General features: G+C 44.1%; 1 protein-coding gene across 3 annotated transcripts in view; it reads right to left on the bottom strand.

The window, feature by feature from the left end:
* The window catches only part of SPG7 (SPG7 matrix AAA peptidase subunit, paraplegin), a 35,731-nt gene extending 22,474 nt beyond the window's left edge, over nucleotides 1-13,257 (bottom strand). For all 3 annotated transcript variants that reach the window (XR_007506769.1, XR_007506768.1, XM_049806446.1), the window contains exons 1-6: nucleotides 12,892-13,257; nucleotides 11,387-11,489; nucleotides 9,962-10,051; nucleotides 4,977-5,227; nucleotides 3,831-3,970; nucleotides 1,038-1,140 (exon numbers count right to left, since the gene is read on the bottom strand). Coding sequence is in view for 1 of the 3 variants with exons in the window: in XM_049806446.1 (XP_049662403.1) it covers nucleotides 1,038-1,140; nucleotides 3,831-3,970; nucleotides 4,977-5,227; nucleotides 9,962-10,051; nucleotides 11,387-11,489; nucleotides 12,892-13,242 (1,038 nt within the window). In the remaining 2 variants the exon portion in view is untranslated. The remainder of the gene's footprint in view (nucleotides 1-1,037; nucleotides 1,141-3,830; nucleotides 3,971-4,976; nucleotides 5,228-9,961; nucleotides 10,052-11,386; nucleotides 11,490-12,891) is intronic.
* Nucleotides 13,258-13,745: the final 488 nt, after the last annotated feature.

The raw sequence follows: 13,745 nt of genomic DNA, 5'->3' as shown, positions 1-13,745 counted from the left end.
GCACCATTGTCCAATGCTGCCACTAGTTTCTACTGCAACACAGCCCAGGATAGAACTATAGGTTCTCAAATTGAACAGACACCACATTTCAGTCTCCTGGTATGTGTTAAGCCACAGTGACAGTCAAAACAGGAATTTAGTTAAACGCCCTACTTGTAACTGCTCATTATGTTCTACTGAATACAGCTACTCGGGAATTTTTTTTTTTCTTTGAGAAGAAAGTTTATAGCTTCTCAGGCCTCAGAAACACCAGCTTATCCAAATTAAGAGTTAAACATGCAGCGCCTAGCTGTCCCCACTTATGCAAGGACAGAACCTAGTCCTCAAGGCTCTCAACACTTCTTTAAAATATTCTTCTCCTCTGTGCAGCTGCACTCCTTTGTGTAAAGAGAATCCCAAAGCCAGAAGAGAAATGCAGAGGAGACCAAGTGGGAAATCTAACAAGGGACTGAACACACCATATTTGCATCCCCAAAACCCTGTGGTCAATGGCAGTGCACCCTGGGCCGATTTCTGCAGAGGTTCATCAGCTGATCAAGGCAAGGGTGGAAGAGAGGAGGAGGAGATTTGACTAATGTTGCAAGTGAGGCATGCGGCATGAGCGGAACAGGCCAACACATAATGAAATCCAGAATCTGAACATATTTTGTAAATTGAGAACTCATTTTGCAGAAAGCAGCAATTCCTCTTCTGGCTGTATGGGAGGCATATTGGCAGGACCCAGTGAAAAACACCATCTGCAGCTGCAACTCATTAACAAGCTTTGAAAATAGCAGAGCAAACTGGACTGCAAATTCACTGAGCTCAGCCCTTCCTGCCATTGGGGAAAGAAAGGGCCTCAGCTAAGGCCAGTTACTGTACAATCTAGTCAGATGATCAGGACAGGAAAAGATGCAAGAGGTGTCAAGACTGGAGAGTCCTTGGCACCAGCTAATTCTCATTCTGTATTGACTTTGCTGGGGAAAGGGGAGATTAGGCCAGCAGAAGACAAGACTACTCGCAGGCTGCAAAACATCATCAAGATCCAGGATACTTACAAAGGCATTGAATCCTCCTACCCGGCTTGCAACCCTAATAAGGCGGAAGATGCTCCACAACATGGACACAGCCACAAGTGTCACTATCAGGGAAATGACATCACTAAAAGGACAAAAGCAAGACGGGTACAAATTGAAGTGTTCAGGCACAACTTGGTAAATCTTACTCAACATAGCTATTTTCAGTATTTTAAAGGTCCTGACATTTAGGCTGCAAGTGCAGCAATGAGCAGACATGACCAAGAAACCAGAACCTTCACAGGTTTTTTTTATATATATAAATATATATAAAACCCCCAAACCCCCAACAATTACATAACCTAAAAAGTTAAACAGAGGACACTGGCAAATACTGCTCACAGCTGTGGAAGAAATTCGACCTCACCATCCCCTTCAGAGGCATTTCTACTTATAAAACAAACAGGATCTTCAGGCAGTCAAATCACACCCAGAGCAAAATCTAGTGGGGTGTGCAGTCCATTCAAAGGGAGCTCACTGCAGAAGACCTGCATCTGGCAACACTAGGAAGATTCTAACTTCCCTAATCCTGGCAGAAATCCCAGTGGGCATCTCCTATTAAGAGGCTGCTCTACCTAGTCTGGTTAGCCCTCCCTGGTCAAGTCACTCAGAAGTCCTTTGTATCAGAAGGAAGTGCTATGGCAACCAATATAATCAATTTTCTGGATTCTTTGCAATACCAATTGCATTAGGAGGGAGATGAGGAGCAGAGATGACACTGCAGGTCTAATATAGTTACAAGACAAACATGCTGAGGAAAAATATCCTGTGATCTCTAAACAAAGGACGCTTTCAATAGGAGGAGAAATGATTGTATGTCAGATGACAGGTTGAGATCTGTGGGACCCTGTTCTGCTTCACATGTCTGTGAAATCATCTGGTCTCACCACACTTCTGTGTCTTATCTTTAAACTAGGAATGCGTGTTCCATCTCTCACAGAGGCATGATTTACCAAAGCAAGGGGACCAGCATGTGCTATGTACCCAGCTGCATTTGTTTCTTTTCAGTGAGAGATCCTAGGCAACACTGGAAACTGAAAGTCACCTTCAGTTTGTTAACTATGCAAACAGGATTAATTCTGAGACACATGAAGTGCCCACATCTCAGAGTAAACTGAATCCAAGCTTCAAGTGCTCTGCACCTCACAGGTTCAAACTCCAGACTGAGACTCTGAATTCTCCAGACATTCATCAAGTCTCCTGAGAGACTTCAGACTCTGTAATATCTCTTAAAAAAAATAATCTCTTTTCAGGGGCAGGAGAAGCAGCTTGTGTTGGTGGCTAACTGTTCAGTCTACTCTTCCTGTTAAACACAAGTTTGAAAAAATTGGCAAGTTTTGAATTTAAACTAAAGGTCTCATACTGCATGATCAATTAAAAAAGTTTACCTTCATATAAACCATGTATTAAAAATGTGCAAATGTTGTTCAGAGGACAAGCAACTAAACAAAATCCAGTCCAGGTATCCATTCATATATGAACATGACATTTGTTTCACATTTTGGCTAGGTGTCTGGGAAGAAGAATTACACACACTGACCAGCCCTACCTCCAGGGGGAAAGCCACTGTGCTCCAAACCCCGTGAGCTACTAAAAGCAAATGATGCGCTCTGCGCGGCGCACAAGTAGGTGACCAGGCCATCTTGGCAGATAACCGTAGCAGCATGATGCTATTTGTTGTCAGGAATAGGGATTTCTTTACTTAGCACAACTGACTTCCACGCTACAACTCTGTGTTAGTACTTCAGAATAAGCAATTAGTCAAGAGGTCTCCAAACGCTGGAGCCTCTCCCCACACTTATGGAAAGTATCTTTCTACAGCAGTGTAACAGCCATCAGTGATGGAGCTGGACTTGTTCAATAGCCCAGTGAGCGAGCTTCACAGGTCTGTTTTGTACTCTGGACCCCATAAATCCTGTTTTGGAAAAACAAGCTACTGGTCTTAACAGAAGGGCAAATAAGCCACCTCAGCAGCAAATGACCACAAAACACTAGTGCATCATACGAAAGCACAGATTAAAGCCTAGCCAATGCTCTATAGTCTTTTGACAGATCTTCCCCCTTCTCACTCCTTATAACTTATTTCAGAATTAAAAGCTTTGAGCATTTTTTTTTTTTTTTAAGCAAAGGATCTTGGTTTTGGGTAACAGAAGAGGGCTGTAAGTTTAACAGAAGTACTCCTCTCATTGAGATTTTGTACACCAGCATCAAAGCTGCTCTGCTCAGTATGTGGCTCACAGCTGGAGTGAGCACCAGCACAGGCCATCCTCTGATCTACAGCTGCTGGAGATGCAGGCCAAAACTAGGTGTTTATTTTTACAGACTGAACCACCACCACAGGCCTTCCTCGAAGCACTTTAACGAGGGAAGGCTTACTGCACCACCAGCATTCTCCACAGACCAGGGTGTAACATCACTTGTTGAGTCAGGATTTCTATCACACTCTGCACTTGAGTAATTGACTGTAGTGACAAAAAATGCTCAGCTGTGCAAGAACACATACTTTTCTCAGACTTGCTGACACCGACCCAAAACATTTTGGTCTGCTGCATGCTGCAGTTCCAGAGACCTTCTTGGGACCCTCACTTTTGAAAACATTAAGGTACATCTACACCATTCCTATTTCTGAAAGATAGGGTAAGTACTCCAAAACTGAGACCACTTTTTTTGTTCTATATTTATATAATAACATTTAGTTGAAAGTGACTTTCCTCTCCAAGTGAGGGATGTTGCCACCAATATAAGATCAACAGTAAGCACAAATTTATATCATACTTTCCATAAAAGCCAGGATGCTTGTAGGAAACAGGGATTCTCTCTCTCTCATCAATATTCAGCTCATCCTCCGCAGCTCTCAGCTTCTCTTCAAATTTGTCAATGTTTGCCACCCGCATTGTGTATAACAGGGTAACGTTCTGGGGACATGCAATCAAAAGCAGCATGTAAGTATTGTAGTGTAAGGATAGAGCAATGAGCAGAAGTGCACAACATGGACAGGTCAGATAAAGTTAGCCTTATGTTACACCCTTTGATACTGCATCGATGAACTCATGAGCAGGTAACTGACACTAGGGCTCCAAACGAACTTAGGAACACCTCTAGTCTTTTCAGCACCTTATGAAAGCATAAAAGTCAAGAATTAAGTCTCAGCTCTCTAGAAACAAGGAGATGCAACAACTCTGTAGGCAAGCTGAGCCTATAACTTATGAACCCAGTTATACTGACACCTTAGGCTCAGAGAAAATTTTGTTCTATATATGGAAAACTACATCACTGGGAAGAAGGTGTCTTGTGCTCCACTTGGACTTCTTGGACCTTGTTTCTGTATCTTTGTCAGAAATTAATTTCATCCAGCAGTTTGCAAATGTATCATAAGTCACCAAACAAAATGGGATGTATCCAAGAACAGTATTTTAATCTCTCAAGCCAGTTTTTTGTAATGTTTCTTAGTGGCAGCTCCTTGAAGTAAGCATGTGATCAAACTTTGCTTTGTTTCCATTTTGGAAGATTTAGGAAGGAAGTCTGATGGAGTTTGACAAAACACTTAAAACTAAAATCCAAACAGGAGAAAAATTTTGAAACAAGATCTAGTAATAAGAGTTTACAATCTTCTAGACACCTTCTCACATATCAGACTGAACCAGTAGAAAAAAATACTATATTTTCCCAGCTTTTTAGATATATGTAAGACTTTCTTCCAGGCCATTATTAATTATTTTTACAATTTTTACAACTAAGAATCTTAGTTTCCAGGTTGATATGAGTAACAAAGTCACCTGAATTTCAAATACAACAAAAGAAAAAGTTAACAAAGAGCAAGTTTACCAGCTAGAGTTTTACCAAACATATATATTCATTAATTCAATTCTTTTCAACAGTATAATCTAAGGTCATTCATTCCAATTGTAGAAGGTCACTCACAACTTGTCCATGAGGAGTTCCTCCTGGGTGCAGATAAATTTCCACAATATCACTCTCTGGCACCACTTCGATTCTCTGGACCTCCCCCTTTGCCAGCATCTCATTCACAAAGTAGTTCCAGGAAATGTTGGTCCCTTCTCTGTTCTCGCTGACCGTGAATCGAAACATCAGCACTATGAAAGTTATGATGAGGAGTGCCCGTAAGCGTTCAAGATGCATCTGATTTTCCCTTTTCCTGCGTTTCTCATCCTCTTTAGGAAAAAAAGATATCAGAGAAAAAAAAAAAAAGATATGAGCATGTAATTGCGGAGCTTTCTGACCCAAAGAAGGGCCGATTAAATGACAGATTAACACAACAGTACCTTTCGGGCATTTTTTTGTTGCATGTTTGGTTTCTTCTAAAGGACTAGACTCAGAAGCAGCACCTAACATGCACTGCACGGGCAGTTTTCTGGCTTGGCTCACAAAGGAGGTTGTGTGACTTACCTAAGGTTACGCGAATGAGTCAGTTTTTTGGATTGCATTACTTTCCCAGACCTTTCTGGCTTCTAGACTGTCAGACCACAGGGCCCCAGCTGTACACATGAAATAGCACCAGGTCAAAAGCCTGGTTATGAAAGCACAAGCATTCAGATGTAAACCTAACAGTTGCCTGGAAGGAGGCAAATTTTGCATCCTGCTAGCAAAAAATCTTGTACCACATTGCTGTGGCTATATTCAGCTGTTCCTCAATATCCCAAAAGCCATGCAGTGAGGCACTGTGTACACAGAGAAGATGCTGGAGGGTCACCTCTTTCACTTTAACTGTTGCTTCAGCAAGAGGAGGAATTGAAGCATCAGTAAGCCAAAGCAAGGCCCTCACTTCCAGAAGTTATTTATTGCATACAAAGACAGACAGCAATCTCAGACATATTTTGAAGAGCTCTGATCAGCATTTCCTGTTTTAAGGCAGTCTGATCCTGGTCCAGGAGACTTCAGGTGATCACAGTCCACTAGCCCCTTTACGATCCCACCAAATGTCATCCTATTGTAAAGTGACAGACTATCTCACTTGCCTGGCCTAATATGGATATAGGCCAAATGAAGCCACTGGACCCTTGTTGCTAAAAATCAGACTCATTAATGACTATAGCCCACTTCTATGTAACATGCTTCTACACTGCCTAGGCCTCAGGCTGTTGCTAATATATCCATCGGAAAATATTAGGAGTTATAGTGTCATTGGTAAATCACATAGCACAGTATTATAAGAGGTAATTGCTTCCTGGTGAGCTCTTGATCTGCTGGCATGCTGTATCACAAGACCAACAACATTTCTACTACCTAAGAAAAATCTGCATTTGAAGTAAATCTGAAATAGCACAGGAGACAATATGCAGCCTACCTATGCATAAATAACTGCAAATCAATCTCATTGCTTAACAAAATTTTCTCCCATGCTATACAACTAACCTCACGTTTAAAAAGGCTTGATAACTTGTCCACATTAAGGCTCTGTATCAAAGAGAAATTCCCATGCTAGATGTGCTTTCCCCCACCTTTACTGTACTAGCGACATACTGAAGTGATGACATGAGAAAAAAGAATGGTTTACTTCAAGTATTTGCCACCATACCTTTTTCTCAGGCTCACAACATTTTTTGCACTGCATAGGCAAATTTAAAATTCTGTGGTCCGCAAAGGACTGCCACAGTACAGTTCAATGTCAACTGCTAGCCAGTGTTTGAGTTAAGATGACAACAAATATCTCCTCCTCTTTCCAGTTTTATGTGGACATTTTCAATATACAATTTAGCACTTGTTCTTGATATACAATTTAACATCAACAGCAACATGGCATACATAAATACTATTCTACACCCAGAAATAAATTAATTCTGCGCCACTGGACTGCTAGTGCATCTGCCTGCTGCAGCCCAGATTCGATTTATTTGCAAATTCATAACAAATGTTCTGACACCAGCATTTATCACTAGCCACCAATTAGACCCTACACACACTGCAACAAAACCAAGGGACAAACATATGACCCAGTCAGATGCTAAAAAAAGTACTCTGTCCTTCAGATACACGGCATCATTTTTCACTCGTTTCCTAGCTCTGCTCCACATTTAACAGGAAAGGCTTGCTCCTAAATAGAAACAATGCAGCTTTTCAGATAAGGTCATAATTTCAAAAGACAGTGACAAGCTCAGACACTGCGACCAGCCCATCCACTTTGTTCTTCGATGCCATCTCCTCATTTTTGTGTTATCTGCTAGATCCAGCTTTATTAGAACAAAGCAATTCATCACTAAGCTGCAGGATGACATCCACTATAGTCTTATTAAAGAAAATTAAAATACAGTACGATAGAGGCCTTAGTCTGGGCAATATCCTGAAAAGCTGAGCAAGTTCTAAATAAAAAGATTCTCTATAGAAAAGAAACTACTCTAGAAAAGTGAGTACCAACAGAAAGTCCATCTATCAGTATGCAAATTCCTGAGAGATGTCAGAGTCAACTATTGCTAAAGCACTTTGAAATTTAATACAGAAGAGTGAGGATGCATATAATATGTTCTAAAGCATACATAACTGAGGATATGATCACAAGATCGCCACAGGGTAAAAGCTAGCCATTAGATACCTTGACACAAACACCTTCTCCAGTTTCTAGGAATTAGACTTGTCTAGGACCTTTAACCTATGGCTGAATAATTTCAGGAAAAAACACCATTTCTAGAAGGCAACGCAAAGCTTTACTCTGCATTCAATTAAGGACAAAAATCTATTTCTAAGCTTATGTAAAGTGTGACTATCTTTACAGTACAACATTCATACTGCACCATAAACTACCCCACAATATTCAGTAAATGAGAACCAGTAACTGGATGTGACACTTGCAAGCAACAGCTGTGGGAATACTTCCAGCTTTTTAGTCTCAAAAAGCCTCCATGAAGCAATGATTTGCCATTAACCCCAAATCTGAACTCTCCGATTAAAATCTTGCAAGGGCTGCAGTGACAGTTTGAAGAGCTCTTTTTAATAATTACTGCAGAGACAAGTATTCCCCTGGAGACATGGGCTAGCATTCCACCTCCCAAAGTCAAGCTATCCATTAATCACAGGAGAAAAGAGGCCACCGAACATGGCATGTTACTGTTTACTAATTTTAACAGCTACAATACTTCAAGGCGCTATGCTCACAGTCACCCTGTGTGGTCTTGCAAACACTAAGGGTCCCAACCTCTAAGTTCTGACTTCCTTAACGAGGACTCCACGATACCTGCACTCACATCCCATTGAAGACTTCAACCCAGTTAAATGGATCAAACAGGCAAACCCACTGCTCTCACCTTAAAGAGACTGCAATGACATGAGTCAGGCTAAAAGTCAGCATCAGCTGACTGCTTTAACTTCAATAGTGAGTCCAAGAGGATTTGACCATTATGTTTAGGCACAACAAAGGAAAAGCCAAGCTATTAAGTTATTTGATGATACCTAGGTAAAAGTTTATCATATAATTTATAAAATTATATTACAACCTGTGTCACTTAAGCATGATGCTAAGTGCCTTACGACTCACAGTACAACGATCTGGAGCCCTTCATCTACAGGTTTATCCCCCAGTCAAAGGTCCAGGAAACAAGCAGCACAGCGGACGTCCATAAACTCATTCAAGACACCATCAGCCTCTGCAAGCATCAACTAATGTCATAAAATGAAGAAAATGCTCAGGTCTGTTATGCTTCTGCAAGCATTACTGACAAGACAGAAGAATGTCTTCACCTGGGCCCACTTCTGACACCTTTCTTAAACCACCCCATTAGGCCAGTGGGTACAGGACATGCCACCAGCTGTGGGACTTCATATCTAAAAAATCTACACCACAGAGTCTGAAAACATGCCTTACCCACAGCCTAGAAAATCTCTGCACACACTTCAGTTCTTGGGAGGCATGTACTCACAAACAAGCAAAGAATTTTCTTTACAGAAGTGGAAGAGTCAAATTACACTTTTTAAATGGAATGCAGCTGTTGTCAACCTACAAATAGCAGAAAGTTGACAACAATACCAAGACTTGAAGGGACACCCACAAATCTGCTCCTATTTGAAAAATGTTTGATGAAACCCTACTGGTAAAAGGTAACAGTGGCTCCTACAAGGATCAGAGCACTGTCTGTCAGAAGTTACACAAGGTTTTTGTCTAGTGCACTAAAGTTACTCCCCTGCACCCCCACCCCACATTAGTGTCATTAAATTCCTCACCCTCTTAACCTTAAGGTACAGACAGGGCACTCCTCTACTTCTCAACATAATCTGGCACACCACATGGATCCCTAGGTTCCAGAACACATTTAGCGAGATAAAACTAATTTTCAAAAAGTCGTGCATCACGGGATGCCTGGGGCTTAGGCAGTGTAAGAATACAAAAACAGTATCTAGGAAGACTGATTTAAAAAAAAAAAGTAAAAAATTCTGAGCAAGTGCCATTAGTTACACAGCTAAGAACTCTTTAAGGAATCTATTTTTAACTTTGAGCTCTGTGCATCACTAGAAGTAGAGACACATCTACAGGGAAGGTAAATGAAATAAGAAAAAAACCAGAACTCAGCTTCAAGAAATTTAGTTAATACAAGTTTATAAAGTCAAAATGCTCTATAACAAAACCTCCAACCCAAAACTCAGTTAATACTACTGTTCCCCTTTGTAAAGCAGCCAAACCAAGACAAACATCAATGAAGTTATTTGCATAGGATGCAAAGCGGCACAGAAAGAGAATCAGTTTCATCATCTGTCTTAAATCTTAGTATTCCATTATCTAAGCCAAAACATACCCCTTCAAACTTGTTCTTCGCCACAGGCTTACAGAGCTGGTAAGTTACAGGTACAGGTTTACAATACCCGGAGACAGAAGCATTAAGGTAGATCTTCCATGCTGTCTACCCTTACCCCTCAGACGCATACAGTTTGTTTCATTAAATATCTTTTTGGCACATACATACCCTCATCCTCCTGTGGAGATTTCTTTTTGAATCCTCCATTCTTCTGGTTATTCCCCTGAGAGCTTGAAGTAGTAAACCAGTAAGTGCTACCTGCAGGCAAGCAGAATGAAGTAGTTACTACCAGAAGACCTCAGGAGAGAGAGAGAAGTGTACTGAGGGTGGCAGAAATATATGTGAGCTCCAAATGCAAAAAAAGCAAAGCTCCACATCCACCCAAGCTCACAGCTTGCTTCGTGTGCAAAGGAAACGGGACAGCCTCACCAGAGGGAGTAATGGGAAGGACAGATTCCTTCAGTTTCCTTATATAATATATATATTTTGACAATCCAATCAAAATATGGCTTTGTTCAGAAATCACATTAATGTGGCAAAGAAAATAATTTGGAGAAAATTCTTCAGTCTTGAAACATGCACACATTTCCTGAGGCATAAGGCCATAGTTAACACTGGCATGGTCAGTTGAGAACAGCCTCACACAAGGAACTGTAAATGCTTATGGAAAGAAATGCATGTGCTGGAGTTAAATGGAGGTTTCTCAGTAAATGCTGTTAGGATACTCTAGTAAAAGCCAAGAAAGTAAGGCTACAAACAGTAAGACTCACAGCTGCTGCTACAAAACAATAAGCGAAGACTTCTTCACCAGCTAAATGCAAAAAGTTCAGAAGGAAAACTGCCTCAAGGACAGCAGCTTCCATTTCCCATGGTCTTTCGTGAAGGCTCCAGAAACAGTAAGCCCAGAAACTGCATTGCTTGTCCCCTGCTAGTTCTACTACAGGATTCACTGCCATTTGAAAGATTATGCATGTATTTTAACTTAAAAAAACCCAACCAAACACCTCTCAAAGGTAAAGCAGTCCAAGCTCACCAGACCCACATGGGCCAGAATAGCCATGACCAGTTTTATTCAAATCTCAAAGGCATCAGCAAACTCATCTTCCCAACTTGAAGAGGGTAGCAAGAAGAACAATTGCCTTTGGTTTACGTTTCTGTGCTTCTGCTCTAAGCACTCAGATAACATTTTCTAACACACACTTTTAACTTGTTCCAATGCAACACTTTCAGCAAGGTCATACGATGTGACTTCTGACAAAGGTGAATGACATTTTTGTCTTAGGCTTTGCTAATGAGGCAGAAAAAGATTCTCTACTCTGAAGTCTGCAGTTTTTAAATTAGCTTTTAGGGCTAATGACTCAAGCACTTACTTAATCACACTGAGCTCCTTGTGGAAAGGTGCCATTGTTCATCTCTGTCACCAAACAAAAGCCTAGAACCCCTGCAAAACACACGCAGCTCCCAAAGCCAAAAATAGAACAGCTTTATTTCCGTTTCAGGAATGTAGGCAGTGAAGGTAAGGAAAAGTCAATACTCTTACTAAATAAGACCTCTTCCCCTCCTCCACCTGTACACTGGCTCTTCAGGACTCACCTAAAAGATTCCAAAGCCTGACTGGATCTCGAATTATGTGTTGTTTCACCAGGACTCCACTGAGACTTTGATGTGGAGGTGAAAGTGTTTGTGACAGAAGGCTCTGAGAAAGAAGATAAAGAAAAAAAAGCTATTGGAAGAGTACTGTGACTGCTTAACCTTCCTCTATGCTGTGAGACTAAGATTTCTAAACATGAAAAAAAATTGGGGTAAGTTGCAGGACCAGCAGCTGGGACACCTGAATATTATTCCTGGTTGTGCTGTGGACTTGCCATGTGACTTTGAAGATGTTTATAACCCAGTTTAAAGAAAGCACGTGTATAAATAGAAACATATACTCAAAACACTTGAACGTTTTATCTTTTTCCTCCGTGTACTTCTGTTCTTCATTCTAAAGATATGTTGGAAGTCAGTTCTTAAAATGTAAAGATACCCTCCCACAAAAGGAAATCTGAAGGATTACTACTTTGTAACCCTGCTGCACAGCAGTAAGGCCAACACAGCTATTTTCTCATAATCCTGCAGCTGACATTCATGTTTAAAGGCAACTTCACCACATTCGAACTAACATTTACTAATACTCTCACTGAACACAAGTCTTGCCCTTTCTCTGATGTGCGATTCCCCGTCTCACCACCCCAGTACTGCACATGCACAAACTTTTGTGCGGCAAACCAGACAGGAACACCGACTAGGCCAAAATCCCTCACCCTTTTTTCCGGGTTTGCTGGGCAGCAACACAACTGCTTGTGTTGGCTGGAGAGGGTAACCTCTTGGGATCGATACTTTCTAGAACAGAACAGCTTAGACTAGTTTAAATTGACCACAGAAAAACCTGGCATGATTCACAAAGCAGTCCCACAATTGTTCTTCCTCCATTGCCTACTTGGACTGCCAGTGCTTCTTCAATGCACTGAAGAAACCACAGAACAGTCTTAAATCACGCTGGAGACCTACTTGAAACAAGAACCTCGCCTTCTGCATTAAGGCTTGTGTTGGGGAGCCCTGCAATATCAGCAGCACTGCAAAAATAGGGAAAATCACATCTGTGGCGCACACCAATGCAGCGGGCACTTCTGTCACAAGAGATACAAAGAGCTAGAGCGAATAAAGTTAGGAAAAAAAAACCTTAAAACAGCATTTTCTTGCTTATGACAGCCTAAGTGTTCTCCTTCGCCCAAGTTCCCGTTATATAGCACTGAAACGACGGACCTTTGGGATGCTTTAACCTGAGCGCTCTTCTGAGGAAAGGCCTTTCTCGAAGCAAGAGCCCATTTAAACACGAAGCCCTGAGGGCTGACCCAGCTCCCCTCCCTTCGCCTTCTCCGGTGCAGCCTGGAGGCCCGGGCGCCCCACCGGGCCGGCCTCTCCCCGGGGGACGCTGCCGGCCCCCCTCGTCGCTCCCTCCCGGTGCTCGGCGCTGCACTCCCGGCCGAGCACGGAGGAGGCGAGGCTCCGCCCCGGGGCCGGCCCACCCCGCTCCGCGGGCTCCGCCGCCCCGTTACCTGTAGGCCGCGTCCCGCGCCGAGGGGACCGCCGCCGGGCCGCGGGCGAGCCCGGGCCCAGGCCGGGTCGGGCGGCGGGGCAGGCCGCCGCCAGCAGCCGCAGCGGCCCCGGAGCAGCAGCAGCCGCAGCAGCGCCATGACCCGCCTGCCGTCCCGCTCCGAGGGGCAGGGGCGGTGGCGGCAGCTAACGAGCGGCGAGGGACCTCCGAGGAAAGAACCGCACCAGCGGGCCGCTACGCTCGCCGCCGCGCCGGGAGTCGGAGGCCTCAGCGGGGACGGAAGTCCTCGGTGAAGAGCGAGCGGCCATCTTGGAAAGGGGCCGACAGCGCCGGGGCTGCCATGCCTCAACATGGCGGCCGCAACCGTCGGCGGTGGGGCGGGGCGGGACTGAGGGCGGCCGCTGGCCCCGCCCCCAGCTACAGCCGCGCGGGGGCTGCCGGGCCGGCCCGCGCCGTTACCGCGGCAACGGGGAATCCCGCCGCTCGGCGCCCGCCGGCCCCTCTCCTGAGGCTCGGCCCGGCCCCGCCGCCGGCCTCGGCCAAGCCCCGGCCCAGCCAAGGGCCCCGCAGCCCGGCCTCCGGCAGGCCCAGGGCCCGCCCAGCCAAGATCCCCGCGGCCCGGCCTCTGGCACGCACGTCCCTCGGCTCTGCCTTGGCCAGGGCCCAGCCCAGCCCGGCCAGGATCCTGCGGCCTGGTCTTGGCCAGGGGCTCCCATAGCCCAACCCGGCCGGCCCCCCAAGGCAGACAGCCCTCTGCAGACCAGCCCCAGGCGAAGGTCTGCTTGGCCAAGGCCCCTGGAGCAGACAGACGGTTCCCACAACCCAGACGGGCTACCATGGCTGGGCCTTGTCCAG

Source organism: Accipiter gentilis, chromosome 7 (genome assembly GCF_929443795.1).
Source record: "Accipiter gentilis chromosome 7, bAccGen1.1, whole genome shotgun sequence".
In the NCBI taxonomy this organism is placed as follows: Eukaryota; Metazoa; Chordata; class Aves; order Accipitriformes; family Accipitridae; genus Astur; species Astur gentilis.
Note: the sequence above shows the minus strand (reverse complement) of the source record. Positions and strands in the feature narration are given on the sequence as shown.